Source organism: Odocoileus virginianus, chromosome 2 (genome assembly GCF_023699985.2).
Source record: "Odocoileus virginianus isolate 20LAN1187 ecotype Illinois chromosome 2, Ovbor_1.2, whole genome shotgun sequence".
Classification (NCBI taxonomy): domain Eukaryota; kingdom Metazoa; phylum Chordata; class Mammalia; order Artiodactyla; family Cervidae; genus Odocoileus; species Odocoileus virginianus.
In genome coordinates this window covers 99,034,023-99,059,495 of record NC_069675.1, presented here as the reverse complement: position 1 = coordinate 99,059,495, position 25,473 = coordinate 99,034,023, and the positions used below count along the sequence as shown (strand labels likewise).

At 66.1% G+C, this 25,473-nt stretch overlaps 1 protein-coding gene and 1 long non-coding RNA gene across 2 annotated transcripts in view; one reads left to right on the top strand and one right to left on the bottom strand.

The window, feature by feature from the left end:
- Positions 1-2,774: 2,774 nt before the first annotated feature.
- The window catches only part of NOTCH1 (notch receptor 1), a 44,980-nt gene continuing 22,281 nt past the window's right edge, over positions 2,775-25,473 (top strand). Inside the window, exons 1-6 of the mRNA XM_070455545.1 lie at positions 2,775-3,082; positions 4,827-4,908; positions 21,452-21,714; positions 22,196-22,534; positions 24,536-24,658; positions 25,177-25,410. Of these exons, the coding sequence (XP_070311646.1) occupies positions 3,022-3,082; positions 4,827-4,908; positions 21,452-21,714; positions 22,196-22,534; positions 24,536-24,658; positions 25,177-25,410 (1,102 nt within the window). The 5' untranslated portion in view covers positions 2,775-3,021. The remainder of the gene's footprint in view (positions 3,083-4,826; positions 4,909-21,451; positions 21,715-22,195; positions 22,535-24,535; positions 24,659-25,176; positions 25,411-25,473) is intronic.
- Positions 6,697-11,258, bottom strand: LOC139031219 (uncharacterized). The gene is made up of 2 exons (XR_011483638.1): positions 10,527-11,258; positions 6,697-10,309 (listed from the first exon to the last, which is right to left on the bottom strand). It is a non-coding gene; the product is annotated as an uncharacterized lncRNA (long non-coding RNA).

The following is a 25,473-nucleotide window of genomic DNA, read 5'->3' as shown; positions in this document are numbered from 1 at the left end:
GGCACATCCGAAGCGCCAAGACCAACGTCTGCAGGAGGGAGAGGGGCTGGGGCCCCAGGACCAGGAGTCTTGGTCTGGTGGTACCTTAGAATGGGGGGGGGAGCTTTAAACAGGCCCCACCCAGCAAGCCAAATCATGCCGGACTCCCTGGAGGAGGCTGGGGTGAGTTTCTTTGGGGGGCAGGAATGGGCTCCCCAGCAGACCTCCCCAGCCCATACTGGTGATGGTACCCCTGCATCTCTGGGGACAGAAGAGGGGGAACAGACCAGTTCAGCCTGGGGTGCGGGTGCTGAGGGCCTTCTCCCCTTTGGGCCCAGCAAGCTGGACCTCGGAGAAGAGAGTGGTCACAAGACACTGACCCCTCTGTGAGCCGGGCCTGCAGCCTCACCCCCACTGGTCCCAGGTTCCCCAAGTGGCCTGGGGGCCTGTCCAGGGACCGCCCAGCGAACCTGGCCACAGTGCCCACCACAGGCAGTAGGAAGCCCCAGGTGATGTTCCATTGCTGTACCCCACTGGATTCAGGGCTGGCCACCCCAGGCCCCAGTCTCCCACTGGGCTTTAGACAGGGCCCGCACCCCAAATTCCCTACCTCTCCCTAACACCCCCAACCAGGGCTGCCCCTAGACTGCTTATCCTGTAAGAGGAGGTCTCCAGGGTCTGGGCCGTCAGGACCCCCAGTTCTGGCCGCCTCAAACCCCTTGGCCTGGGAAGGTTGTTAAAGAGAGATAAGAAGGGGTCTAATTTGTGATTGGAAAAGCTTGGTATCCACTTGCCAAGGCTTGGCCGAGCCCCTTCCCAGGCCTGGAGGGGAGGGAGGCCCGGCCCGGCCCCTGACCTTGGCCTCACACAAGCCCCTCCCCAGTCCCAGGCACTTCTGGTTTTGCCAGGGTCTCCCGGGGGCCCCAGTCGCCCACAAGATACCCCAGGAAGCGGGTGGCTGGCATGGGGGTTAGAAGCTTGGGAGGCCCCTTCATCTGTACCACTGGCTAATGAGAGTACCTGGCCCCTGGGCAGAGGCCCAGTGTAGGCCTGGCACGGCCGGCAGACTCAGGTGAGACTCCCCGGTCCTGAGTCCCTCCTCCAAGACCGTTTCCTCGGTGGAAGGCTGAGGACTTGCTCCCAAGCCAGGGCTGGATGGGCCTTTGCTTTTGGTCCGGGGCCTGTGGGCAGAGATGCTGGCCCCGATGGGAGGGCACACAGGCAGTGGCCCCAGAGGAGCGCCCGCCCTGAAGCCCTCCTCCGTCCATCCCTGGGAGAGGACGGGCTGTGGTGTGTACAGCCCTGAGACTATGAGCTGGTTGGGGGGGCAGGGGAGGGACTTCGCAGCTCCCCTCTTTCCTGCTACGGAAAATCTGCCCCTCCAGGCCGCCCGGCTGCTGTCATATAAACATCTCTGCTGCCTCCAGGCGACTCCTCTCCCGGGCACCGACCCCGAGAGAAGTTACCCCAGGCTCTGAGCAGTGCCACGCCGCCAGCTTCCTGGAGGAGGCAGGCCAGGGAGGCTCCAGCAGCAGCTGGACAAGCTGTCCCTCCTGGGGCTCACAACTGCTTCCCAGCTGCCCCCAGGGGCCCTGCAACAGGTGCACCAAGGAGGGTGGGCTGGTGCAACCTGCCCGCCAGCAGGCAAACCCCACTCTGCCCACCTCTCTGAGCCTCCCTGGCAAGGGCGGCTTCTCGGCCAGCCTCTGGGATTTCTGCAGACCTGAGGGTTCTCCTGCCAAGGCACCCATGCCGGCTCACTACCCTGTGTTGAGAGGGGGTGCTGTTCTGTACCCAGTGCGAGGCGGTAAACCGGCTCAGTAAGGACTATGGCAGGCATTTTGGACGCCCAGCACTTAACCCGGGCTGGCACAGGATGCCCAAATCTGGCGTTGCAGTGCAGAAATAAGTCACCCGGAAGGAGCACGGGGGAGGGGTCCAGGGCTGCCCAACCCACAGCGTGCTTCGCGGGCCACCTTAGGCTGGAGGTGCGGGAGAAGGGGTAGGACGGTGACCAAGGCGCGTCTGGAGGCGGTCCCTCCTGGGGGAACTGGAGCGCAATCTTTCTGGCCAGGCGCTGGCCCCAGGCTATTTCCTTGGGGGTACCCAGGGTCCCTTTGGCAGAAGCTGCAGCCGCGGTACCACCATCCTTCAGGGTCAACTGCCCCGGTCTTCACAGCCACGGAGGTGGGGGCGGGTCTGGGCTGGATCTTTCAGAAGTTTTAAGTTGCGACCACGGGTGCTCCTAGGATTGGAGCCCCGGGTCAGGGGTACACGCAGGGCTGCCGATGGCGCGACTTCTCCCAGAGCCTGTGTCCCAGAGACCCCCACACTCGCCTGCCCAGCCCAGCTCCTCTCGGGGACAGGCCTGTCCCAGGCGCCCCTTTCCTCGCTCGGCCTGCGCCTCCTCCGCTATTGAGATGCAAATCGTTGCCAATTGTCGCAGAGCGCAGCGGGAGCCCACAGCCGGATCCTTCCGCAACCCCGGAGCAAACTTTGGGTCTCAGAAAACTTTCGAACGAGAAATAGTCCCTTAGGGCATGGGCCCCGACCCCGCTCCGCACGGCCGCGGCCCCCATCCCCGAAGGACCCGGGCTCGGGACCCCGCGCCCCATCCCGAGGAGGCGTGGGACTGGTCGAGGAGAGCGGAGGGGCGCGGCCAGCGAGGGGGCGCGGCCAGCGAGGGGGCGCGGGTGCGGAGGGATCGGCGGGGGCGGGCCCCGAGGGCGGGGGCGGGGCCGGCGGGGCGGGGGCGGAGCGCGCGGCGGCCCGGCGCCTCACTAGTGCCTCGGCCGCGGGAGGGAGCGCACGGGCGCGGGGACCGGGGCGCGGGGCGCGGGCGCAGCGTAGGAACGATCGCGGGCGCGGAACCAGGCCGGAGAGGCCGCAAGAGCCCAGGGACGCCCTCCAGCCGGAAGGAGAGGGCAGTAGCGGGCTGTCACCGCCCGTGGGACAGTCCTCCTGCGCGCGGGTGTGCCCGAGCCCCCGCCGGCCGGGCGCAGGAGGCCGCCCCCGGGGGCAGCGGGCAGCCGGTGGGCAGGCATGCCGCCGCTCCTGGCGCCCCTGCTCTGCCTGGCGCTGCTGCCCGCGCTTGCCGCACGAGGTAGGCGACTGCCCGCCGCGAGCCCGCAACTTTCCGCGCCTTCGGAAACTTTTGGCGGCGCCCTAGGCGCGCGTCCCCGAGTGCCTGAGAGCGGGTGGCCAGGGTGGGGAGGGGGACCGGGCGACCCGGGGCGGGGTAGGAGCCAGAGTCCCGGGCTCGGGGAGAAGGACTGACCCTCCCCCGCTCCGCCTGCCCGATCGGGACGGACTTGGCGCCGCTCGCGCCTGGAACAGAGTTTGGCGCCGGGTTTGAAGTCGGGTTTGAAGCCGGGCGTGGGCATCTGGGGGCATGGAAGACCTAGCTCTGGACTCGCCCTTCACCAGCCGCGCGTGGGGCTCGCTCCTGGGGCGGGCGGACGAGCTGCCTACTACTTTTCGATTTGAATCGAGTCGGTTTTGGTTTCCTGTTGCTTTGGGGCCATTTATCTTTTTTCTTCGCCTCTTGCCCGCCCCGGGGGCGGATGTTGGGGCGCGGAGCTTGGGGTCCAGGGCGCCGCGATCGTCTTTACAGAACCGCACTGCGGGACCTGGCTGCCCAGCATGGTGGGCAGAGGGGAGCGGGGTGGGCCAGGCGGCCCGACCTCCTTTCGGAGTAGGAGAGTTCGTACGGGACCCGGGCGAGGGTCCCAGACCCAGGTGTCCCCGGGCTGCTAGCCTCCTCGCCCGCGGTGTCCCCTCCCCACACCAGGGTGCTACCCCCATCCTGGCTCACAGTTTGGGGTGGGGTGGGGGTTGTAAGCGCCGAAGAATCAGCTGCTACTGATGGACTTTCACTTTGTGGAGTTCAAGTTCGGAGACCTTCAGCGGGTGGGGGGCGGTCATTCCTCTCCCACGGAGAGGAGCTCCGAGGAATCGGATGGTGATTAATGCTTCTCTTCCCCTAAAGTTAGAGGGAGAACTAGTTCCCTGCTTCCTGAAGATGGGGTTCCATGTCACACCCCGTCCCCACCCCGAGAGGGGGCTTAATTTACACAGCCCTGGTAAGAAGGAGGGGGGGTGTGGATTAATTGGTCCCTTCCTGGGGATGAGGTCAAATTCCTTCCAAATGGAGCATATTCATCCCCCCCAGCCCCTGGCTGTGTGTGGGGGGGAGGCTGCCACTGAAGATGCCCACCCTGGGGAACCGGTGTTGGGTGTCGGTGGAGGCGTGGTCAGGTCCCTGGGGTGCAGTCCTGGTGCCCCAGGAGGCGGCCCTGGCGCGACAATGGGCTGCTCTGATTCCTCCGTCCGGCGCTTTGTTGGCGGGCGGGGCAGCGGCCCTTGCAGCTGTCGCATTTTCCCACGAGCGGGGGAGCTGAGTGTGGCCAGCACCGCCCCCCACCCCGAGCGCCACCCCCTGGAAGAACTTGTTTGAACAGCAAGACAATCCTGGTGGTTGGATAGGGGCCCCAGCCCAGCCAAGGTCCCGAGTGAAGCTGGGGTGAGGGGTGAGAAGTTTGGGAGACTGGCCCAGGGTCATCCCAGCCTTTCTTCCCTGCTGTCTACACTGCATTTCAGGCCATTTCTTCCCACCACCTGCCCCCACACACTTTGAGCATGACCTGTCCACCTGCCACCCAACCAGTCCATTCCTCCTCGCCTCCTCTCGACCCCAGCACTCTGGGAGGAATGTTGAGTTCCCTCAGGGTTCACGCAGGGCTTCCTGGGGGCCCCCTGCACCCAGTAACCCCGTGACAGGAGGTGAGGGGTGGGCAGTGCCCCTGGGGGTGCTGGCAGGGCTGACCTCTCCTGTTGCCCCTCCCCAGGCCTGCGCTGCTCCCAGCCTGGTGAGACCTGCTTGAACGGCGGGAAGTGTGAAGTGTTCCCCAACGGCACCGAGGCCTGCATGTGAGTATGGGCCCCCGTGCCCCTGCGGGGACCTGTTGCTTTGTCGGGAGCGGAGCCCCTGCCTTCTGCAGCGGGCCAGCGGGGACAGAACACTAGGCCATTGTCTTCTGGAGATGGCCCAGAAGGCTGGGCGCGGTCACGTGCTAGTTTTATTGGACAAAGTCTGGCAATTACTTAATCACCAGCAATTATGCTGCGTGTGGAGCCGGCCTGGCTGCTGGGGGTTCGAGCGCTCTTTTGAGGACCACCTCGGGCTCCTGGGGTGCTAGGTGGGCATCCCCGCTACCCCATTTCTTCCCAAAGTCCCTGAGACCTGCAGGGAGGTTCCAGAGCATCTGGAGGGAGGCCCGGCCCTCCCCACTCCGCCAGCCTGGGGGAGTGCCTCTGCTGGGGGCAGGTGAGGCTTGCTCCAGGCAGGTGAGCGCCTCCCGGACAGGCGGTGCCTCTCAGCGAGAAACTGACTAGTTCAAAGGCAAACCCACCCTTTGCCGCCCTCTGCCTTCCCTGGCCTCTGGCGAGGTTGGGGAAAGGAGGTTGGAACTCATTGTGGTGGCTGTGCCAGTCTCCGTGGGGGTGTGGGTGGGAGTTCCTGCCAGGAGCTCTGTCTCTATCCCCAGCTCTGACCTCCTGACCGGGTGGCCCTTCGCTTTCCCAGCCCTGGGTCCTCAGCTGTGAACTGGGGCGGGGGCGTCCGCAGTCGGGGAACCTGGTTAGGATCTATCTCCTGCCTGCCTGCCTGCCTGCAAGTACCAGTCAGCCTCTTGGAAAGTTTTTCTGCTGTGGCTGATGCCCTTCAACTTGAGTTCGTCCCTGATGGGAATACCGAGCAGGTTCCTGGCGGCTGGAGAAACGCCCCCTCCCCAGGCTGCAGAAGTGGGTCCCCAGCAGGGCTGGCGCGCCCTCATTCCAACTGCTGAGGGCCCATTCCCTTGACAACCCCCAGCCCGGGCTCACTGCCGGCCTCGCCAGTGGGCAAGCAGCCCCTTCCCCCCCACCCCGCCCCAGACTGAAGCCAATTAAGCAGGTCTGTGAGCAGTTTCATGGACAAAGCGCATTGTGTCTTTCTCAGACGCTAATGAATGCGCACTACTTTTTTTTTTTTTTGCTTTTTTGGGGCCTTTTTCTCCTCCTGCAGAAGCCTCACCGACGCTTGATGCCCTAAATCTTGTTTCCTTTCATTGAGAGACCGACAGCTGGGATTCAGTGGAAGTGCAGGGGCTATTGTTGGGGAGGCGGATTAATGCTGGGTGATTAAGTATGCGTGGCTTCCCAGAATGCCCACTCCCTTCCCTGCCTCTCTGCTCACTGGGCTGTGTGTGCGTGTGGGGCTGGGGGCAGTCTCCGAATTTCTGCAGAGGGGTCTGGGGAGGGCAGGGGCAGTGCTGGGCTGGGGAAAGTAGGGGCCGTCTCTTCTTGTGCCATCACTGGGGAATTGGGACGGGGCAGCCTGGGGCCTCCCAGGGCCAGCGCTCCAGACACTCGCTGCCCTGGCTGCTGCAGCTCTCACCCACTGGCCTCTGGGTGAGGCGCTTCGAAGGCACGGGGCTGGGGGAGGCTCTCCCGCCCCCAAACCTGGGCAACTTTGGGAGTTCCTGACTCCCCAAGCCAGGCCCCAGCTCAGGGCTAGAGTGCCGGCCTTTTTCCTCCCTGTGGCCTGCTGATCCCCCCCACCACCACCTTGGCGGGAAGCCTGCCTGTCTGGCCTGGCACCCCGCCTAGCTTGGCCCACAGAGACCCCATTGTGCGCACCCTGCAGACCCACTGGGAAGTTGAACGGAAGCGCCATCCTTGCAGGCCCCGCCTCTGGGCGCCTTGGGCTGGAGGCGAGGAATCAGCCATGATGGCTGGCCAGGCCCAGCCGTGGGGAGGCCCCAGTCCAGGCTCGCGGGGCAGGGTGGGAGCTCTGCGACCACCCCCAGTCTCGCTGTCACCCACCACCCGCTGGTCTGCAGAGGTTCCGCCGGTGGGGGCAGCCCGGCTGTCTGGGCTGAAGGGGAGAGCCGCTTTCTTCCCTCCAAGGTGTCTGGGTCTCAGGCCGACCTGGCTGTGAACTCGGGCTCTGCAGTCTCCAGCCCGGACCCGCAGAAAGTTCTGTGACTTTTCTGTTGCTTCCCCTGTGGCCAGGGCGTGGGAATCAGTGCCGTCATGTGCCAGGCGCATTCATGCCAGGTGACTCATCTGTTTCCACCCAGAGAGAGAGAACCTTCCCCAGAAGCCACCCGTCAGGTGTCTGCGGGGCTCGGGGTCGGAAAAAGAGGTTCGTGTTGTTGCGAAGGCCCTTCAGGAAGTCCCAGAGATCCGGGCCGGGCCGCCCAGTGGCCGTGTGTCTCTGGGGGCGGAGTGCTCTGCCCAGAGGAGGGCGGCTGTGTGTGGTGGCCCTGGGGGCTGCCTGGGGAGGCTAGTGACCCAGGGGTGGGCTCAGGCGGGTCTTTGCGACCCCCTGCCGCCTCGGCGCCCAGAGCACGCCAGAGGGAAGTTGGGCAGGTGGTGGACCTCAGCTTCGGACGACCCTGTGTTTGAGGCCTGGCTCTCCCGTGCCCAGGGTCGTCGTGACCTCAGGTCATCGGGATGCCTGAACCCAGATTTCCCCAGTCTGTAATTTGGGCTTGATTCGTGATTGATCTCTTGGTGGCGCGTAAAGGTTACGTGAGAGGCACGCAGCCGGCGCGGGGCAAGTGTCCGTTCCCTTGCTGCCTTCTCCTTTTGAGCTGACAGCGCTGGTTTCGGGATCCTCATTCGAGAGGGTTTAGTTATCTAATGAGTGAGTTCAGAGCACCCGAAAGGTACGGCCTGGTGGGCCCGAGCCGGGGCACCGCCTGGGAGGGGCCGGCCAGTGACTCCGAGGACTTCTCACCCGCGGTGGCACCCGTGAACGCCCTCCTTGCTTCCTTCCCAATTCTGAGCACCTGTTGCATGCTGGGCTCTGCTCTGGTCGTGGGCATGTGGGCCCAGGTCCAGCGCAGCCCCTGCCGCCATAGTCTCTCTGCTTTCCAGTGTGGGGTTTAGGAGAGGCAGCACGAACACGTGACACATCAGAGGGAGGGGAGCGCAGTGGGCAGGGTGGCCCGGCCCCACGTGGCTGGCAGGAACCCCAGAACCGCGGGCATCGGGCGTGTAGCAGGGCCCAGAGACGTCGGCGCTGGGCCCAGCGTCACGCAGCCCGGCGTAGCACCCAGCCCCGCCTCGCTCTGTCCAGGGACGTGTGTTCCTAACCGCGGCCGCATCCTGCCTGCACTGCCCCCCGGGGCCCTGGCCGGCAGTCCTGTGAGGAAGCGGGGCGGGGACAACGACTTCCCTTTAGAAGAAGCGGGTCAGGGGCCGAGTGGAAGTGACTCGGCCACCCGGCTGCAGAAGCACGGAACGTCTGTGTCTGTGTCACCTGGCCTGTCTGTTTCCACTGAGTCACCTGCGTGTCTCGGGCGAGGCTGGGGGAGGAACAGGTTAATTCTCATCCTTACCCCCCGCTCCCCCCCACCCCAGGCTGAGAACGAACCAGGTCTGTACAGGACTTCCTCTGTTCGTCAGCGCCTGGGCGCCAAGGACGCAGGGTTAGAAAAACACAGTGAATGCACAGCATCAGCCCCAAACCCTCACCTGCTGCCTCTGACCACGGGGGGCGGACGTCAGGGCCCCCCCAGGAAGGTGCCCTCCTCGGGCCTGGCCCTGCCTCTACGGCGGCCAGTGTTTTTTCCACTGGAAAAAAAAATAATAGGGATTGTTTTTTTTTTAAAAGAGAGAAAAAAAAAAAGAAAGCTGTGCCCTTAGCTGGAAGAGGGTGGGGCTGGGCAGACAGCTGAGAGAGGAGAATGCTTTGCGTCAGGACAGCTGAGCTGGGTCAGGGCAGCCGGGGCCACGAGTGAGAGGGCGGGTGCGGGGACCCCCCCCTCCGAGGTGGCGGGGGGTGGGGGCAGGTCCAGGGGGTGGCACGGCTCCACTCCCCCGGGGCTGGGAGGCAGCCTAGAGGTCCTGCTGAAGCCGGCGCTGGCTCTGTCCCTCGCTGACCGTGACGCTGATGAGTGGCTGTGGCTGTCGCGGGCAGATGGGGCCCCTGCTGGGCTGGGCCTGGCCTGGCCTGGCTGAGCCGGGCTGGGCTCAAGGAGGGCACCTTTCCTGTTTCATCTCTCGCCTATAAATAGTGAAAGGATGTGGCTTTGCAGAGTCGATTGAGTATCCTGATTGCTTTCCTCAATAAAGCGCTGACGATCGCCCCACGCACAGACAGCCCCTTTCATCCAGCCTCGTAAAAGTGTGGCAGACGTTTTCTTCGGCAGCCTCACACCCCCTCGGGGTGGCGGCCGGCTCTGCATCTCATCCGCAGTCCCCACTTTACAGGTGGGAACGGCTGAGGCTGAGAGATGAAGAGGCTGGGAATGGGAGTAGGGGACCTGGGGCCAGCTTGCCTTGGCTTCTGCCTTCGTGTCCAGGCACATCTGGGGCCTTGCAGACTCTTCCCAGAGGTGTTAACAAGCGGCTGGCCTCGGGGCATCGTGACTTGTGGGTCAGGATGTGTTTGATGGGTCCTGAAGTTCCCGGCTGGGCTGTCTCTGGCAGCCCCACCCCGTAGTCCCGTGGGCCGAAGCAGGTACAGAGCGACTGGCTCCTCCTCTGTGCCTGAGAGTGCAGGGTTAGGTGGCTCCCGGAGCTACCTTCCCGCGGCATCCTGGCAGGACCCTGGGATGGGCCTGCAGATGCCCAGGTGGCAGGAGTGGACTGCGGCGTGGTTGTGGGAGGAGGGCCCAGGATCCAGGCCTGGCCGTGCAGCAGGGCAGCTTCTGCCCACCTGGGGCCATCTCTGGGCTTCAGCGTCCTTATCCGCACCCCCGGCCTGCTGGTGGGCTGTGGACACACCCGCCAGGGCGGGGGCCGTGATTGACAGGTGCTGCTGCGGAGGAAGGGCCGGCGGGCAGAGAAGAGCCTTTTGCCAAAGTGGCTCTGTTGGCTTCTTTCCGGGCATGTCCTTCCTCAAGGCCCCGCCCACCTCGCTCTGCTGAGGTCACAGGTTGCTAATGACTAGATGCAGGGCGAGGGGAAGGGAGAATTGATATTTGCATTTTGGTGGTCAGTTGCTTGTATCATAAGCTTTATGATGTTAGACATTTAAAATGTACATTTCGGGAGACTTGCCTGGTGGCCCAGCGGTTAGGACTCAGGTTCCGCTGCAGAAGGGACAGGTTCCATCCCTGGTCGGGGAACTTAGTCGCTTCAGTTATATCTGACTCTGTGCGACCCCGTGGACTGTAGCCCGCCAGGCTCCTCTGTCCGTGGGGATTCTCCAGGCAAGAATGCTGGAGTGGGTTGCCATGCCCTCCTCCTGGGGATCTTCCCGACACAGGGGTCAAACTTGCGTCTCACGTCTCCTGCATTGGCAGGCGGGTTCTTTACCATTAGCGCCACCTGGGAACTGTGCAACACGGCAAAATAAATAAATGAATAAAGTATGCATTTCAGTGGCGTTTAGTGCACTCACAAGGTTGTGGAACCAGCATGTCTGTCTAGTTCCAGGTTCTTCCCACCCCGAACAAAACCCCCGTAGGCATTAAACAGGCACCCCCTCCCCTCCCCCAGCCCCGCGTGCTCTCATCTGCTCTCGTCTACACGCGTGGACTCGCGCCGCTCACCTCTCCCGCCTGGCTTCTTTTGCTCGGGGTGCGTGTCCATACGTCCCTCCTCTGGGCCCTCGCTGGACTCGACCTGCCTGAGAATGTCAGGGAGTGGTTGCCGGCGGCACCAGCATCGTCATCCCAGTACGGCCTTGGATAGAAGCCCAGAGGAGGTGGGTGTCGGGGGTGGGGGATGTCCGTAGGCTCCCTGGAAGAGGCGGTGCTCACTCCTGGGTCTGCGTGACCAGCCATGGGGCCCCCTTGAGTGGGACCTGGCGCATCCAGGGGTACTTGTTAAGGCGGGGTGGAGTGCCTTCGGGTCCAGGGGACGGGCGCACAGGGCTCCACGGCCGGCACCCCACCTGCCTGCTCGGGGTGTCAGGAATGCGAGGGGCTGCGGGCGTTTACTGAGCGCTCAGTAGGTGCTGGGGCAGGGCAGACGCACGCCTGGCTCCTTGTTTAAGAACCAGACTCGAGGGCAGACGCCTTCCCCTCCTGCAGCGCGAGGCTGGTGCTGTGGGAATACCCTGCCCGGGTGCCCCAGGGCCCGCCACGGCCTCCTGGAAGGAGTCCACTGTGGAGACTCGGGCAGATGGACTGGGGACAGGCCAGCAGGAAGAGGGGAAGCTGGGGGGCAAGTCTGAGACCTGAGCCCGTACCCCCGCCGTCTGCCCGCTTCCCGGCCTTTCCCTGGCCTGGGACCACATCTCTCCTGAAGCCTCAGGGCTCATCTCGGAGTTGGCGGGTGTACCCTTGGTGGGAGGCACCCCGCCTGGTGTGAGAGGCCGGGGGGTCGGCGGCCTGGCCCCTCGCTCTTAGCCACAAGCCGATCCCCTCCAAGTGGCCCTCGGGGCTCAGGGAGGCTCCATGTTTCCTGCAGGGCACCGGGGCTCCTGCAGTGCTAGCATCTGGACACCTGCTCAGCCCTGGTGGGGAGGCATGAGTGGGTCCCCCCATCACAGGTGGGGGGGGCAGCTCTCTGCGCATCCCTGAGACACGTGGAACTCTGGGAACAGAACGCCCTCCCCAGGGTTTCACCGCTGAGTGGTCCCTTCTGGCTGGGACTCTCCTCCCCACCTGCACCCCCGCTGCCCCTGGGATGGAAGCACTCTGGGAAAGGGGGCCTTGACCTCACCGTCCACTCCCCCCCCGAGGCTGGGGGCAGGGGTCATCATCATCCCGGCATCCACATGTTCAAGTGAATTAGGTTAATCGTTGCCTGTTCCCTTTCTGACACCAAACTGCTGCTCTGCGTGGGCGCCCGTCGGGTGGTGTGTGGCCGCCTCTAAGGGCCCGGCCTCCCCTTCCATGCAGCGCCCGCCCCCTCTGTGGCTCAGGCCCCCCCAGGATGCCCAGCGCCTTGCTGCACTATCTGGGGCTCTCCTGGGTGGGGGCTGGGGATGGCCTCTGGAGGTCTGACCTGAGCCTTCTGCACCTGAGTTGCTCCGTTTCCTGGAAGGTGCGTCCGGGGTCCTGGTTCCCAGCAAGCCTTGGTGGGGGCGGGGGGTGCCCTGGGGAGGCCGCGCTTCCAACGCCCACGTGGCAGTTCCCAAACGCGAGAGGCACTCAGCCAGCCTGCAGGCCCTGCCAGCCTCGACCTGAGCCCTCCTGGGACAAGTGGGTCACCGGGCTTGGGTGTCCTTCGTGTGTCTCTGAAGTGCTTGAATCTGTTGCTCTTCTCCGCTGGGTAGCGGTCCCTTGACCCTCTGTGGACACTGCTGATGTGCCCGCAGGCGGCACGAAAGGCCAGCCTCACCCAGCCCGGCCGAGGCCTGGGGCAGGCAGGCCCCATGTTGTCACGTCGGCCTTAGGGTCAGGGCAGCGGGCCGGGAGAGGGGCTGGGGTCTGAGCCACACCGCACAAGGGACAGGCTGCTGGAGGCTGGGCAGGCACTCGGGGTGACACACGGGCACCAGGCTGGCCCTCCTCCGGGGACCCTGCCGGCCTCCTGCTTCCTTCGCTCCTTGATTGTGGGTCAGCCGAGGCGCCGGCCTACTCCCCGAGCCCAGGAGGCCTGCTGGACAGGCAGCTGGGTCTCGGCGGCTCGTCGCGGGTCCACCGGGGGATGTGTGTGAGAGGAGGTGGGCGGCTGCCCCTGGAAAGCTCTGTCGGTGCCCCTCCCGCAGGGACCCGGGGTTCGGGGACCTGCCTCCCACCGTTTCCTCTCGGTTTCGGTTGTTGGTAAGCGGAAACTACACGGTTACTGGAAATGACAGGTCTGGGGGAGAAGCCAGAGTTCTGAGTGTGTGTGTTTTTCCCTGAAAGCTTTTCAGTACGAGAGATGCTGAGCTAAGGCCGGGCTGAGGCGGGGCCGGGGGTGGGGGCTGCTGGCCACACTTCCGCCCCCGGGGCCTCCGTCTCCCCTCCAGCCACGGGAGGGAGGGGAGGTGACTACCTCTGGGCCTTCCGGGTCAGCCTGAGGGTCTCCGCTGCGCTTGCCAGGATGGTTCCGGCTCCCGGGGTGGCCCCACAGGGTGGGGCGCCCCTCACTTCCCCCTCTGGGGCTCAGGATGAGGGTGGCCTTGGGCCTGATTGAGAGCCAGACGGGGGAGGCCAGGCAGGGCTGTGTGTCCCCGTGTCCGCGGTGGCTGGGGCCTCAGGCTGTGACAACTTCCACCCCGGGTGTCCAGGGCCCAGGCCCGGCCCAGCTCAGCGCTCTGGCAGGTATCTGGCACCTAGCCTGGGTAGGGGCTGGACCCAGCGGAGCCCATCCAGGTTTCTGGAAGGCCTGGCCTCCAGGTCACAGGCAGGCACGGTCCACGTCGGCTGCCCGGCCCTGTTCCAGTCCGCTGCACCTGCCAGGCTGGGAAAGCACTGTACTCCACGGCACAGGCCGTGGTGGGCTGTGTGACTGTGGGCTGCTCATCCGCCCCTCTGAGCTCCCCCGTAAACAGTAACACACGTGGGTCCCGGTGGGACATAGCGTGGCTTCACTCCGCACGCGGGCCTGTTCACAGTGCTCCCAGGCCTCGTCCAGAAGGCTCTCCAGAGCCCAGCCCAGCCCAGGATTTGGGTGACGTCATGGAAGGGCTCAGACGGTAGAGCGTCTGCCTGCAGTGCGGGAGACCCGGGTTCGGTCCCTGGGCTGGGAAGATCCCCTGGAGAAGAAAATGGCAACCCACTCCAGTGCTCTTGCCTGAAAAACCCCATGGACGGAGGAACGTGGTAAGCTACAGTCCACGGGGTCGCAAACAGTCGGACATGACTGAGCGACTTCACTTTCACTTTCATGGAAGGGCGCTGTCGTGGCCAGCCCAGGAACCCGCTTTCCCCGTGGGGAAGAGTCTCCCCCCAGCCCAAACGGGCCTAGGCTCACACCAGCGGGCCTGGTCTGCCCGGGGGTCCCCAGGCTGTGACAGCGCGGGTCTGTCTCAGCAGGTCCATGCCGGCCTGGGTGCGGCTGCCAGGATTGTGTCTCCTGGTGTCCGCCGTGGTCGCGTGCCTCAGTGGCTGTGCTGAGCGCAGCGTGGGGGCCAGGGTGGCTACGGGCTTGTGGGCACGCCTGGGGACGCGGGGCCCGGTGGGCCGCCTCAGGCAGGGGTTGGGACTGGGCAGGTGGTGAGCCCAGCTGGGAGAGGTGTCCAGGGAGGGGGTCTCACAGGAACCTCACCAGGGCCGGCTCTCCGCTGGCCGGCCCAGCGGCCGGCGGCTGTGGGCTCCGTCCTTCCTCTCTGTCCCCAGGGCCGGACAGACAGGAAGGAGGGCCACATGAGCCCTGCAGCTGAGGGTGGTGACAGGTGTCCGGCGCTGGCTGGGACCCTCCTGCCACACGGAAGGGGCGCGGGGAAGCCGGGGCCCAGGGCAGCACCACCCCGCCGGCTGGGAGCTCCCCGATTCCCAGGCTTCTCCCCCAGACACTGTCCCCACCTCCAACCCAGGGTTTTGAGTTTCAGCTGATCTTGTGGCGTTGTAAGAACGCATTGTCTGCTCCAGCCCTCCCGGTCTAGGAGATCAGGCGGTCAAGCGAGAAACCCAGGCCGCCGGGGTTGGGGAGGGGGGAGAAGGAGTGGGGTGCGGAGGGCCCACACCCCCTCCTCCACCCTGGGAGCTCCCTCTGGCCCTCCAGCTGCCTCCAGGGGCCCGCTGTGCTCTGACTACCCCTCACCCCTGACCCCGAGTGCCTGGCGTCTGGCCACCACTGGGGACAGCAGAGGTTACGAGCTGCGTTCAAACCCAGGTGGTGCTGTGGGCATAACCTGCCGGAGCCCTGGTTTTCTCATCTGTACAATGGGCCAGTGTCCCTGCAGGGCCATTTTGAGAAAGAGATGTGATAAAGCTGGCGGAGCCTGAGTACAGGTCTGGAGCGGGGAGGGGCGTCCATAGTGTCTTCCTTCTGGGGCCTGTGTCGGGGGGCGGGGGTCCTCGGTGTCCTCCCGTGCTGCATTCTCAGCCGGGGAATGGGAGCAAGCGAGGCTGCCCCGAGCGTCCACTCCAGCCGGCAGGAGAGGACAGATTGCCCCCGGGCAGGCCTCCCTCTCCCCGCACGGCCGAGCAGAGGCGGGCAGTTGCAGGATCGTTTCTGGCTTTGGCTCAGATCTCAGTCTGCGGTTGCTGACTTAATTAATCGAGTTTTGGATTAAGCGGGCCTCCCCCCCGTGGCGCGGGCCGCGCGCGCATCGATCCCTTCATTGTATCCAGTGTCTGGGGGCACGGGTCCGGCTCCGTCTTGTGGGGAACAGAGCCCCCCCGGCAGCTGTGGGGGGCTCCCCAGCCTCCCAGAAGTGGGGCTGCAGGCTCGACCACGTGGGTCTCGGGGCTGTTGGGGTGAGCCCTGGGTAAGGACACCCGTCCCCACCTTCGTCCAGCTCCTGGCTTCATCTCTGGGGTGATGGTTGGGGAATTAAACCAGCAGAGCAGGGCTGCAGGGGTGGGGGGCGGCAGGCTTTTTCACGTGCTCAGCAGCCCCCAGGGCTCTTGGGACAGTGCATTGGCTGTGCCTCTTGCAATGTCCTGAGGGGCCGGCCAAGCAGCGTTGTGCCCTCCTGTGGGTGGGCCTGGGTTGTTCTCTGCCCACTGCAGCTGGGCCATCTCCGGGAAGCCACTTGACCTCTGCCTTTCCGTCCCTTCAGACGGGCAGCCACTTCCCACGTTGAGGGTGGGGCAGCTCTGAGCGCCGCGGGGGGGGGGGGGGGGCGCGGTTGGCGGGCCGAAAGCATTGTTTTCCCCGCAGTGGGAAAGGTGGCTTCCCGGAGGACCGCTTCCGTCCACATAGAACACAAAGGGCTTCCCCGCGCTCCTGCACTTCCTCTTTCCAGCCTATTCTAAACCATCCAGAGGTGCAACTTGGGAGAAGAAAGCCAGACAAAGAGCCCGGAATGTGGGGAGCAGCTGCTGGGCCCGGCGGATCCACGGCCCGCCCTGCCTGGACCCCCTTCCTCCTCGGCGGCCACTGCCTGCTCTCCCCTGAGGGTCAGCTGCTGCTGGGGGTTAGGGTCTGTCTGCCTCAGACCTGCTGGTCCTTTTCCGGGGTCCCCCGCCCCTCTGCAGCCCTGGCTGCCACTCGCCTCCTCCCTGAAATCTTGGGCACCAGGGCAGCACGCTCCCCGTGCAGCTCTGAGCCGCCCCAGCCCAGCGGCCCGCGGGCTGGAAGCAGACCGCAGCTCAGCCAGGCCCCAGGCGCCGGCCGGGTCCCTGCAGTCACTCCCTGGGGCAGTTGGGGCTGCAGGTGATGGGGTGCTGTCTCACACTGTGGCCTCCAAACCTGTGCAGGGCTGGCCAGGCCCCGGGCTGCCCTGGGCACACCCTGCCTGAAGCAGAAAGGGGCCGAGACAGGAGAGAGGGCAGAGGGTCATCATCCAGGTGCCCTTGGGCACGGCAGAGTCATGGCTCAGGCAGCGGTCTGGACCAAGGATGCTGAGGGTTAGAGAGAAACCTGGAGCCCCTGCCCACTGCAGCTCTTCACCCTGTGAGCCACAGGAGTCCCCAGGCACCCCTGGCTTCTGCGTCTCCCAGGGGCTCCGTTCCTCACAGCTGAGCTGTCCTGGTGGTGCCCAGTGAGGAAGGGCCCCAGGATGGATGGGCACGGTGGGGGGGGGCACGGTGAGGGGGCCAGAGGCCACTGAGCACCACCCCAGTCACTGCGTGCCCCACACCTGCTGTGAACACAGCATCCTGGCAGGTGTGACTCTCCACTAGGATTTGGGGCCCTTGGACCAGCCTCTTCTCAGAGCGGCTCAGGACCCCTGCCAAGCCTTGTCCAGGAGCACAGGTGGAGTCCTTGACCCCGCCGCCCTGAGGGTGGAGCTGGGGGCTCAGAGTCTGTCCAGTGCACCCCCCGCTCCTGGCCTCAGTCTTCCTGTTCCATAAGGGGGCAGGAGCCTCCTCCGCCCAGTCTGCAGGTGGCCCCAGTCGCCTGGGCTGGGCTGGGGGTCTGAGAACCTCCCGGTCAGGCGGCCCCGAGGTGGGCGGGCCTGCCTGCCTGGCGGTGGGCCTTAGTGATCTTTGTTTAGCATCCTGGACCACCTCTGACGGCCACCCGTGCTCCCTGGCCCCTCTCTTCGGGGCTCTGGTGACACTGTTTGTTGGAGGGTCCTGGGCAGAAGGCCTATGAGCGGAGGCCGTGCTGGTGTGGGAAGGGTCTTCTATCAGGCACCCTGCTGCAGGCAGAGCTGGGGCCGGCCGTGTAGGGTGGGAGGGGCCTTCTGCTGTGGCGGGTACGACCCCAGGCCCTGACCATCCCTGTCTGCATTGGGTGGCACCGTCCCTGCCCACCTTTGGGGCACAGGCCCCAGGCCTGTAGACGTGGCCTCCAGCCACAGGTTACCGGCTCTTGCGCTGATATCCCAGGCCCCAGGCAGCAGGGTCAGGTGGGGCCCTCGGTGCCGGGGAGCCCTGCGTCCCCCACGGTTTTCCTTAAGAAGGTGCACGGGCCCTGGTGGCGCCACCGTGTCCCCAGGGACGCATTGGTGAACTGCGTACGGATCAAATCCAGCAGTGCTGGCTAGAGTGAGAGCCCACTGTGCCCAGAGGACCAGGCCGCGTCTGCACCGGACCTCTGGTGCCCTGATGCCCCGACGCGCATGAAACGGAGGCTGGGCAGGCAGGGCCTGTCCGCGTGGCAGAGCCCCAGTTCTTCTGATAGACCGTCTGGCCCATCTATCAGTGGTGCCCCCAGCGTGCCCCTCCCCTGGGGTGCTTCTGTCCGGCCTGCAGAAGGAGGGGGGCGGCACACCCCCCGACGACCCCCGTCCACACCCGCACCCAGCCAGGGCACTGTGCTCACCCAGCTCTGCCCCGCTCAACCGCAGACGCCTTGAGGGCAGAACCAAGTGAGTCCTTCCTCCGCGCTGAGTCCCGCCTTGGAGCTGCGGGGAGGAGGGAGCTGTCATCTCTCCCCTGGGGGTGGCAGATGGCCCACTTAACTCAGAAAGGAAAACAGCACCATTTAGCATTAGTCCCGGGTGAAGGGGGTGAAAGGTCGAGGCAGCATCTGCCTCCGGACGCTTCTGGGGCTGCATTTTTATGGAGCGGCGCTGGGGGGTGGGGGGAGGAGCCGGCACAGAGGAAACACTGAGGGAGGCCCCAACGAGCTCCGAGCCTGGCAGGCAGGCAGGCTGCAGGCCCAGCAGCTGTTTGGTGCTGCCGCCCCCCACCCCGGGTGCCGCCTCTCTGCTGCTCAGATTCTGGAGCCCCCAGCCCTACCTGACCTTCAGCTGATGCTGGCCGTGGTGGGCCAGGACAGGTCACCCCGCCAGGCTATGTGTGGGCTGGAGGGAAGGCGAGTGGAGGAGGAGACACGGGGGGACCGCCTTCCAGAGGGGAGCAAGGAAGGGGAAGCCGCCACGGGTGCAGGGAACTGAGTGGCATGGTGCACGGGGTGGTTCTCGTCCAGCCTCAGGGCCCCCGACGGCCCCTGGCCTGGAATCCCGAGGCAGGTGTCGGTTGCGACTTTCCGCTCCAAGCCCGGGCCCCTGTCCCCGCCAGGCACTTAGGCCGACCTGCCAGGACAGGTGTCTGGGACCGAATGACTACCAACCTCACGGGCCCTCCACCTTCTCAGGGAAGTGCGGGTGCCATGGGCACCTCCCCAGGAAACCCCAGCGCTGCAGCCAGGATGGGGTGCAGGTGGGGAGGGGGCGAGGCGAGGGGGGCATGCCGGAGGCCGCCCAGAACAGGGACAGGCCTCTGTGACGGGCTGTAAGGCCCCTCCACCCTGCCTCCCTGCCCCCCCCAAGCCGAGACCCTGCCGGCCTGGCCCGGGAGGAGCTGAGCCAGGCCCTGGCTGTACCGAGCACCACCCCCCCCACCGAGCACCTGCCTCAGCAGCAGCCCCCGCCCCCAGAGGCTACCCCTCCCTCGCTGCCCTGCCCCTCCCCCGGCTGGGGTGCTCATGGTGGACTGCGGCCAGGCCCGGCCCTGGAGCCGGCCTGCATGGGCAGCGTGCCTTCACAGCAGCGTCCGCCAGGCCTGGGCGGGAGCAGGGAGGACAATGGGCCCCCTCAGCCGCTGCCGTCCCCCCACGGAGGAGCCTCCCTGGCTCCTGCCCCGCCCCCTGCCCGCTGGGGCTGGCAGCCGCCTCTGCGCCGGCCGGGAGCAGCTGCCGCCCGCGTCCCCGGCCACAGGCGCACCTGCTCCCCCGCCGCCCTTTGTCCCGGCTGCCGACGCCTGATTTACTGGGCGCGCTTTCCCCCTCGCTGGCCCAGCGTAAGTCATGCAGCCTCCCTGGCCAGGATGCTTTCGGCCAGGTGGATTCTCCCACAGTCCTCTGCGTCAGGCTCCGCATTCAGGACGGGCTGGGGGGGGGATTTCAGGGACACTCTGCCCCGTGCCTGGAGGCTGTAGCGTTGTGCACCCTGGTGGGCCCTTTCTGGTCCACTTGGGAATGCTGCCGAACCGGACCAGTGATGGAGGCGGAGCCCACACGGAGGACGCACTGGGCAGCCTTGCGCGCATCTCCCCCAGGCCGTGGGGCGGCCTGCCTTGTCTCGCCCACCTGGAAGGGCTTCCCACGCCTTGGAGCTGGGCGTGGACAGGGTGGGCGGGCTGCCACCCTCTACCCCGCTTTGATGACCAAGCGTCCTCTGTCCAGCTCCCACTTTCTGCCTCCTCTTCAGTAGCTGGGAAAGAAGAAGAGCCTGTTCTCCAACAGGGAGCGGTGGCCAGCTCCTGCCCGACAATGGAAGGCATTGAGAGGTGGGGGAGGTGCTACCTCCCGGGTCTCCCCTCCCCTCCAGGGCTCTGGGTTCCCAGTGCCACTCAGGACGGGACCAGGCGGCCTGTAACTGGATCCACGCTCAGTGGGGGCCACACCACGTTCCCCGGGCTCCAGGGTATGGCCTGCCAGAGCCCGAGGTGCCAGGGTGGCAGGCGCACAGTGGGGGCGTCCTGGGGTCTGTGCCCCCAGAGAGGAGCCAGCCACACCCGTCCTCCTCCCCTTCCCTGAGTGGGCTGGGCAGGAGCCGCGGCTCAGGCCTGAGTTACCCCCCCTGCACCCCTCCCAGAAAGGCAGCTGGTTTTCTTTAAGCCAGTTGGTTTGGGACTTTTGGCTTCAGGCGACAGATGGTGGTCCGGAGTGGCCATTTTGCGTCCTCCCCGCCCGCCCTGCCCAAGCCACAGCCTCAGATGAAAGCCCCGGCTTCTCATGGACGCACCCCCCCCAACCCCAGGGTGGAGGCTGCCCCTGCCCCCCTCTCCCCGTGCAGCTTTGGGCAGGCGGGGAGGCAGGGGGCCCCGGCGGGCTGGCATTTGTCAGGGGCGAGGGGTCCCGGAGTGAAGGCCTGAACCCCACGGAGCATCCCTTCCTGGGAGGTCTTGGGACGGTGGGGTGGTCGGAGCCCAGGAGGGCCCTCTCTTCCCCCAGGGTCCCCGAGGCTTCTGGCTGCCCAGCGGGGGGGAGGAGGCCCCCGCCCACCGGGGCCGGTGGGTGGGCGTGGCTGCGGGCCCAGCTTCAGGGCCGCCTTCCCAGGCCGCTGCCTGCTGCGTTCCACCCCAGAGGCTCTGCTGCTGGGAAGAGGGAGGTCTGGCTGGTCCCAGAGCCTGTCCTGGGCTTTCCCTCGAGTGCAAGGCCATGAGGTGACCCTGGGGGGCAGTGTACCGCCCCGCCTCGAGAAGCTGAGGCAACAGGTGGCCAAGGGCGGCCCCAGGGCAGGGGTAGCAGATGCTGAGCCCTTCCCGGCAGCGGGCAGCGCCCAGGATCAGGCCTGGGGGCAGGGGAGGCAGGGCACCCCCCACTCCTGACTTACCTGCCGCCGTCTCAGTCCGGGGCAGAGCCTGCCAGAGCGGCGGTCCTCCTGGCCCCTGCTTTCTCCTGCTGTGCAGTGGGCTGGGCTTCCTTTGTGAAGCCTTCACCCCCAAAAGGGAGACTCCATGCCCGGGCACCGTGCGTGGGTGAGGGTGGAGCGCTGAGCAGCGCAGTCCTGTCGCATCAGACTCCTGACAAAGAATTCCACATCGCAGACTACACGGGGAGCACGGCCACGTGGTGTCTGCACTGCTTTCCCTGTTTGCTGTTGTACTGATACTGAAAGAAGAAGAATCTGTGAACTCTTTTATTACCCAAATAACGCACACTCGTTACAGAAAAGCTGGCGAGAAAGAGTAGGCAGGTACCCGAAACGAAAGGTTTCACAGAACACCATTCCCTTCCACGGAGAACGGCTGGGTCTGGCCCGCGTGGCCCCTTCTCGGTGGCTCGTGGGTGCAGACAGACGCCTCCGTGGCTTCTGAAGCTGATGCTGGGGCCCGCCAGACACTCTGCTCCAATTAACATAATCACTGTTTTTATGGACATGAAATTCCCTTGATGTGAAAGTAACCACTTTAAAGAGGAGAGCTCAGAGGCACTCGGCACCCTGGTGATATTGGGCAACGACCCTCACTCTGGTCCCAGAACCTCCCCGAGCTCTTTGAGGGGGCCACTGCCCGGGAGGGGACCCCCATCGATAGCAGGGCTGGTGGCGGGCTGGCTGGGGAGCGGGCGCTCACCACCCTGGTGTCTGCCACAGCTGCAGCGGGGCATTCGCGGGCCAGCAATGCCAGGCCCCCAACCCCTGCCTCAGCGCCCCCTGTAAGAACGGCGGGACATGCCACACGGTGGAGCGAGATGGCCTGGTGGATTACACCTGCAGCTGCCGCCTGGGCTTCTCGGGGCCGCTCTGCCTGACTCCCCGAGACCACGCCTGCCTCGCCAGCCCCTGCCTCAACGGCGGCACCTGTGACCTGCTCACGCTGGCCGAGTACAAGTGTCTCTGCCCCCCAGGCTGGTCAGGTGAGGACCCAGGCAAGGGGGGGGGATGGGGTGACTGGTGCCGGGCCCCCGTCCGCGTGGCCGTGGAGGCTTCTGGACTGGGCTCGGCTGTGGGGGTCAGCGATCCAGAAATTGCCCAGAGTCCCCACCCGGGGATCCCCATGCCGCTTTCCAGCTCTGGAGGTGTCAGTTTCCGGCTCGAGGGCACCCCCTTCCGCAGCCTCTGTGAGAAAAGGGGAGACTCCCCCCCGCCCCCGCAGGAGCCGTGGCGTCACTGCTGGCTCAGGAGGGGCGCAGTCTGGGTCAGCTCCCGAGGGGCCCCGGCCTTCTGTGCCTGCCGCGATGTTCACTCAGCCCGTAAGCGGTCGGGGTCCCCGGGCGGTGAGGAGCTGATGCCATTGGGCCCATGCCCGGCTCACCCCTCGTCCGGGTCTGGACACTGCCCCCGGCTCGCAGGAACCAGGGAAGCCGGCTGACCACCGCCCCCCGCCTTCCCCACCAGGGAAGACATGCCAGCAGGCTGACCCCTGCGCCTCGAACCCCTGTGCCAACGGAGGCCAGTGCCTGCCCTTCGAGGCGTCGTATATCTGCCACTGCCCAGCCGGCTTCCACGGCCCCACGTGCCGGCAGGACGTCAACGAGTGCAGCCAGAGCCCCGGGCTCTGCCACCACGGCGGCACCTGCCTCAACGAGGTCGGCTCCTACCGCTGCGTCTGCCGCCCCACCCACACCGGCCCCCACTGCGAGCTGCCCCACGTGCCCTGCAGCCCCTCCCCCTGCCAGAACGGGGGCACCTGCCGCCCCACGGGGGACACCACCCACGAGTGTGCCTGCCTGCCAGGTACTGCCTGCCGGAAGCGTGCGGGGGGGCGGGGGGCCGGGCAGGCTAGGACTGGGGGCGTCCCCTGAGCCCGGTGGTTGGAGTGCAGCCCTGGGGCTGGTGCAGGGCTGGCTCTGGGATGGGGGCACCCACCCACCACGTGCCGGTCTGCTGTGACCCCCGAGTGCTCCTCCCCTGTGCCGGGGACCCTGCCGCCCCCAGGGAGGGCCTGAGCATTCCGTCCGCTCCGAGGTCACTCTGCTCTCCTCGCCCCCTGCTCTGAGTCTCCCGGGCCGTGGACGCCGGCCTCCTTCAGGCCTCTCGGGAGGGCCCTTATCCCGAGGTCCCCGGGACCACGTGCACGCTGCAGAACTCTCCCCCGCTGCAGGGAGCACCCTTGCTAGTGCCGCCTGCGGGGCTTCCCCTGGTTCCTGGAGGTGGGGCCGGGGCGGGGCCGGGCCTCACGCGTGCCCCCTCCCCCAGTGGCGGCCCTTTCTCCTGGCCTCCTCTGTCACCCACTGCCGGGCAGGAGTGACAGGTGGGCCCCGCCCTCCCCATCCCCCCAGCAGCTCCACCGTTCCTGTTGCGTGTCCCAGACTTTCCACTGTAGTCTTCCTCTGAGTCGGTTTTGCTGCTGCTGATCTAAGAATACTAATAATGACGAAGAGGTTCGAAAACCTCCAGTCTGTCACTTGCACAGGGCGGAGTTAGGCAGGAACTGGGAGGGGAGGGTGTTTTGCGGTGGGGCACTGAGGAGGTAGGTTTGGTGGGGTTTGGGTGCCGGAGAGGGGAGGGCCCAGGGTCCGGCTGATCCAGGACTGACCCAGAGGTCGCCCCGGCCCCCACACGGCCCTTGGCCCAGCCCGGCCCTCGCAAAGAGGAAGTGCTCTTCCCGCCCGCGAGCCCTGGGCCTGTCGCCTCTGCGTGCAGACGCCAGGCGTGTGCATTTCCGGTCCCTGGTCCTCCCCTCGCCACCTGCCCGCCCCAGCACTACCCGCTGCCCAGCTGGGCTGCGTGGCTGTTTCGGAGTCTGGGTTCAGATGCCTTCCGGGGGGAGCCGCTGTGGGACCCCGACCCTGTGACCTTGCATCTGGCCCCGTGGGTCAGGAGGGGCTGTGGTGCAGGCTGGGGGGGCGGTGGGCGGCGTGGGGGCCTGGCGGAGGGGGCCGCAGACGTGGAGCAGGTGGGCTGAGGCCGGGCAGAGGTGACACTTTAGGCCCGCCGCACGCAGGAGGGAGTGGAGTGTGGGCGCTGGGCTCCAGTGGGGGGGGCCTCTGAGGGAGGGGCAGGAGGGGGTCCAAAGACACCCTGGGAGGGGCATTAATTAGTAACCGGCTGCAGACTTGGCTATTGCCAGACGCACCTTTCTGGGTTGATTATTGAACCAGTGGGAGTCAAACGGATTAATAGCTAACTGGATGTGGAGGTGGTACCGTGGAGGTTGGCCTGGCTGGGAGGGGCTGGGGGGCCCCCACCCCGCCTGCACCTCTGCTGCTGGGAAGTGGGGGGTGCCGCACCCACACACGCCCCCACACCCCTGACTGCCTGCCAGGGTCCCTGCATGGAGACCGGCCCAGCGCTGCCCCTGTCAGATGGGGCACCCACGGCCACACAGGGGGTTGTGCAGAGAACGCCGAGCACAGGGCTGGGCCTGCCGGCAGTGCCCAGGCACAGAGGCCACAGCGCAGACGTCTTCTCCGACAACCCTGAGGAGCCTATGATCGTGGGTCTCCATCTGTTCAGCTGGCCCTTTACAAAACGATTGCTTAGGAATGTGCTGACCGTGGGCTCTGGAGTGTGGAACCCAGTCACAGGAGTAAGGAGAGCAGGGTGTGGGGCAGGGACACCGAGGGCTCCAAGGCGGTGGGCATCACAGGGCAGGCCGTGGAGAGCAGCTCTCCACCCAGAGCAGGGTGTCCTGGGTCGAGCCAGGAAGGTGCTGGCGCCCAGTGAAGTGTGACTGGACGGGTGAGGGCCCAGCCCCTCGAGGAGGCCTGACCGGGCTGCTGGCCCCTGCTGCAGGCTTCACTGGCCAGAACTGCGAGGAAAACATTGACGACTGTCCGGGGAACAACTGCAAGAACGGAGGCGCCTGTGTGGACGGCGTGAACACCTACAACTGCCGCTGCCCCCCGGAGTGGACAGGTGCATACACCGGGCAGCCCGGGTGGGCACCTCTGCCGTTGGAGTCTGCCCCTGTGAGGGGCAGGCCAGAGGGAGCTGAGATCTGAGACGGGAAGGATGCTGTGACCTGTGGCTGACCCGCCCCCTGCCAGGGTCTGAGGCGCGCCCCCCACCCCCAACCCCCTGGAGCAGCACAGACGCAGGTGGCACCAGTTGGTCTGTGTGGGCCATTTGGAGCCTGGCCCCGGGCTGGCCTGCCACTATCAGGTCCCCACAGTGAGCCCAGCTTGCTGGCCAGGACACAGGGATGCTGGCCAGTAGGATGCGGGCTCTGCCCACAGGTGAGCATGGACCCCAGTGCACCTGTGCCCGCAGAGTAGCCAGGCAAGAGCCCCCCGGTGCCAGGGGCGCAGAGGAAAGGCTGACTCTGGCTGGTGGGGGTGGAGGAAGTCAGGAAGACTTCTGGTGGAGGTGAGGGTCTAGGCTTGGCGGAGGGGGCTGGAGGCACCGCCCGGCCCGACCATCCCGGCCCCTCGCAGGTCAGTACTGCACGGAGGACGTGGACGAGTGCCAGCTCATGCCCAACGCCTGCCAGAATGGCGGGACCTGCCACAACACCCACGGCGACTACAATTGCGTGTGCGTCAACGGCTGGACGGGTGAGGACTGCAGCGAGAACATTGACGACTGCGCCAGCGCCTCCTGCTTCCAGGGCGCCACCTGCCACGACCGCGTGGCCTCCTTCTACTGCGAGTGTCCCCACGGCCGTACGGGTGAGCGCCCAGCCCGCCGCCAGGCAGAGGGCCCTTGGGGGTCAGGCCTGGGTGGGGGGCCTC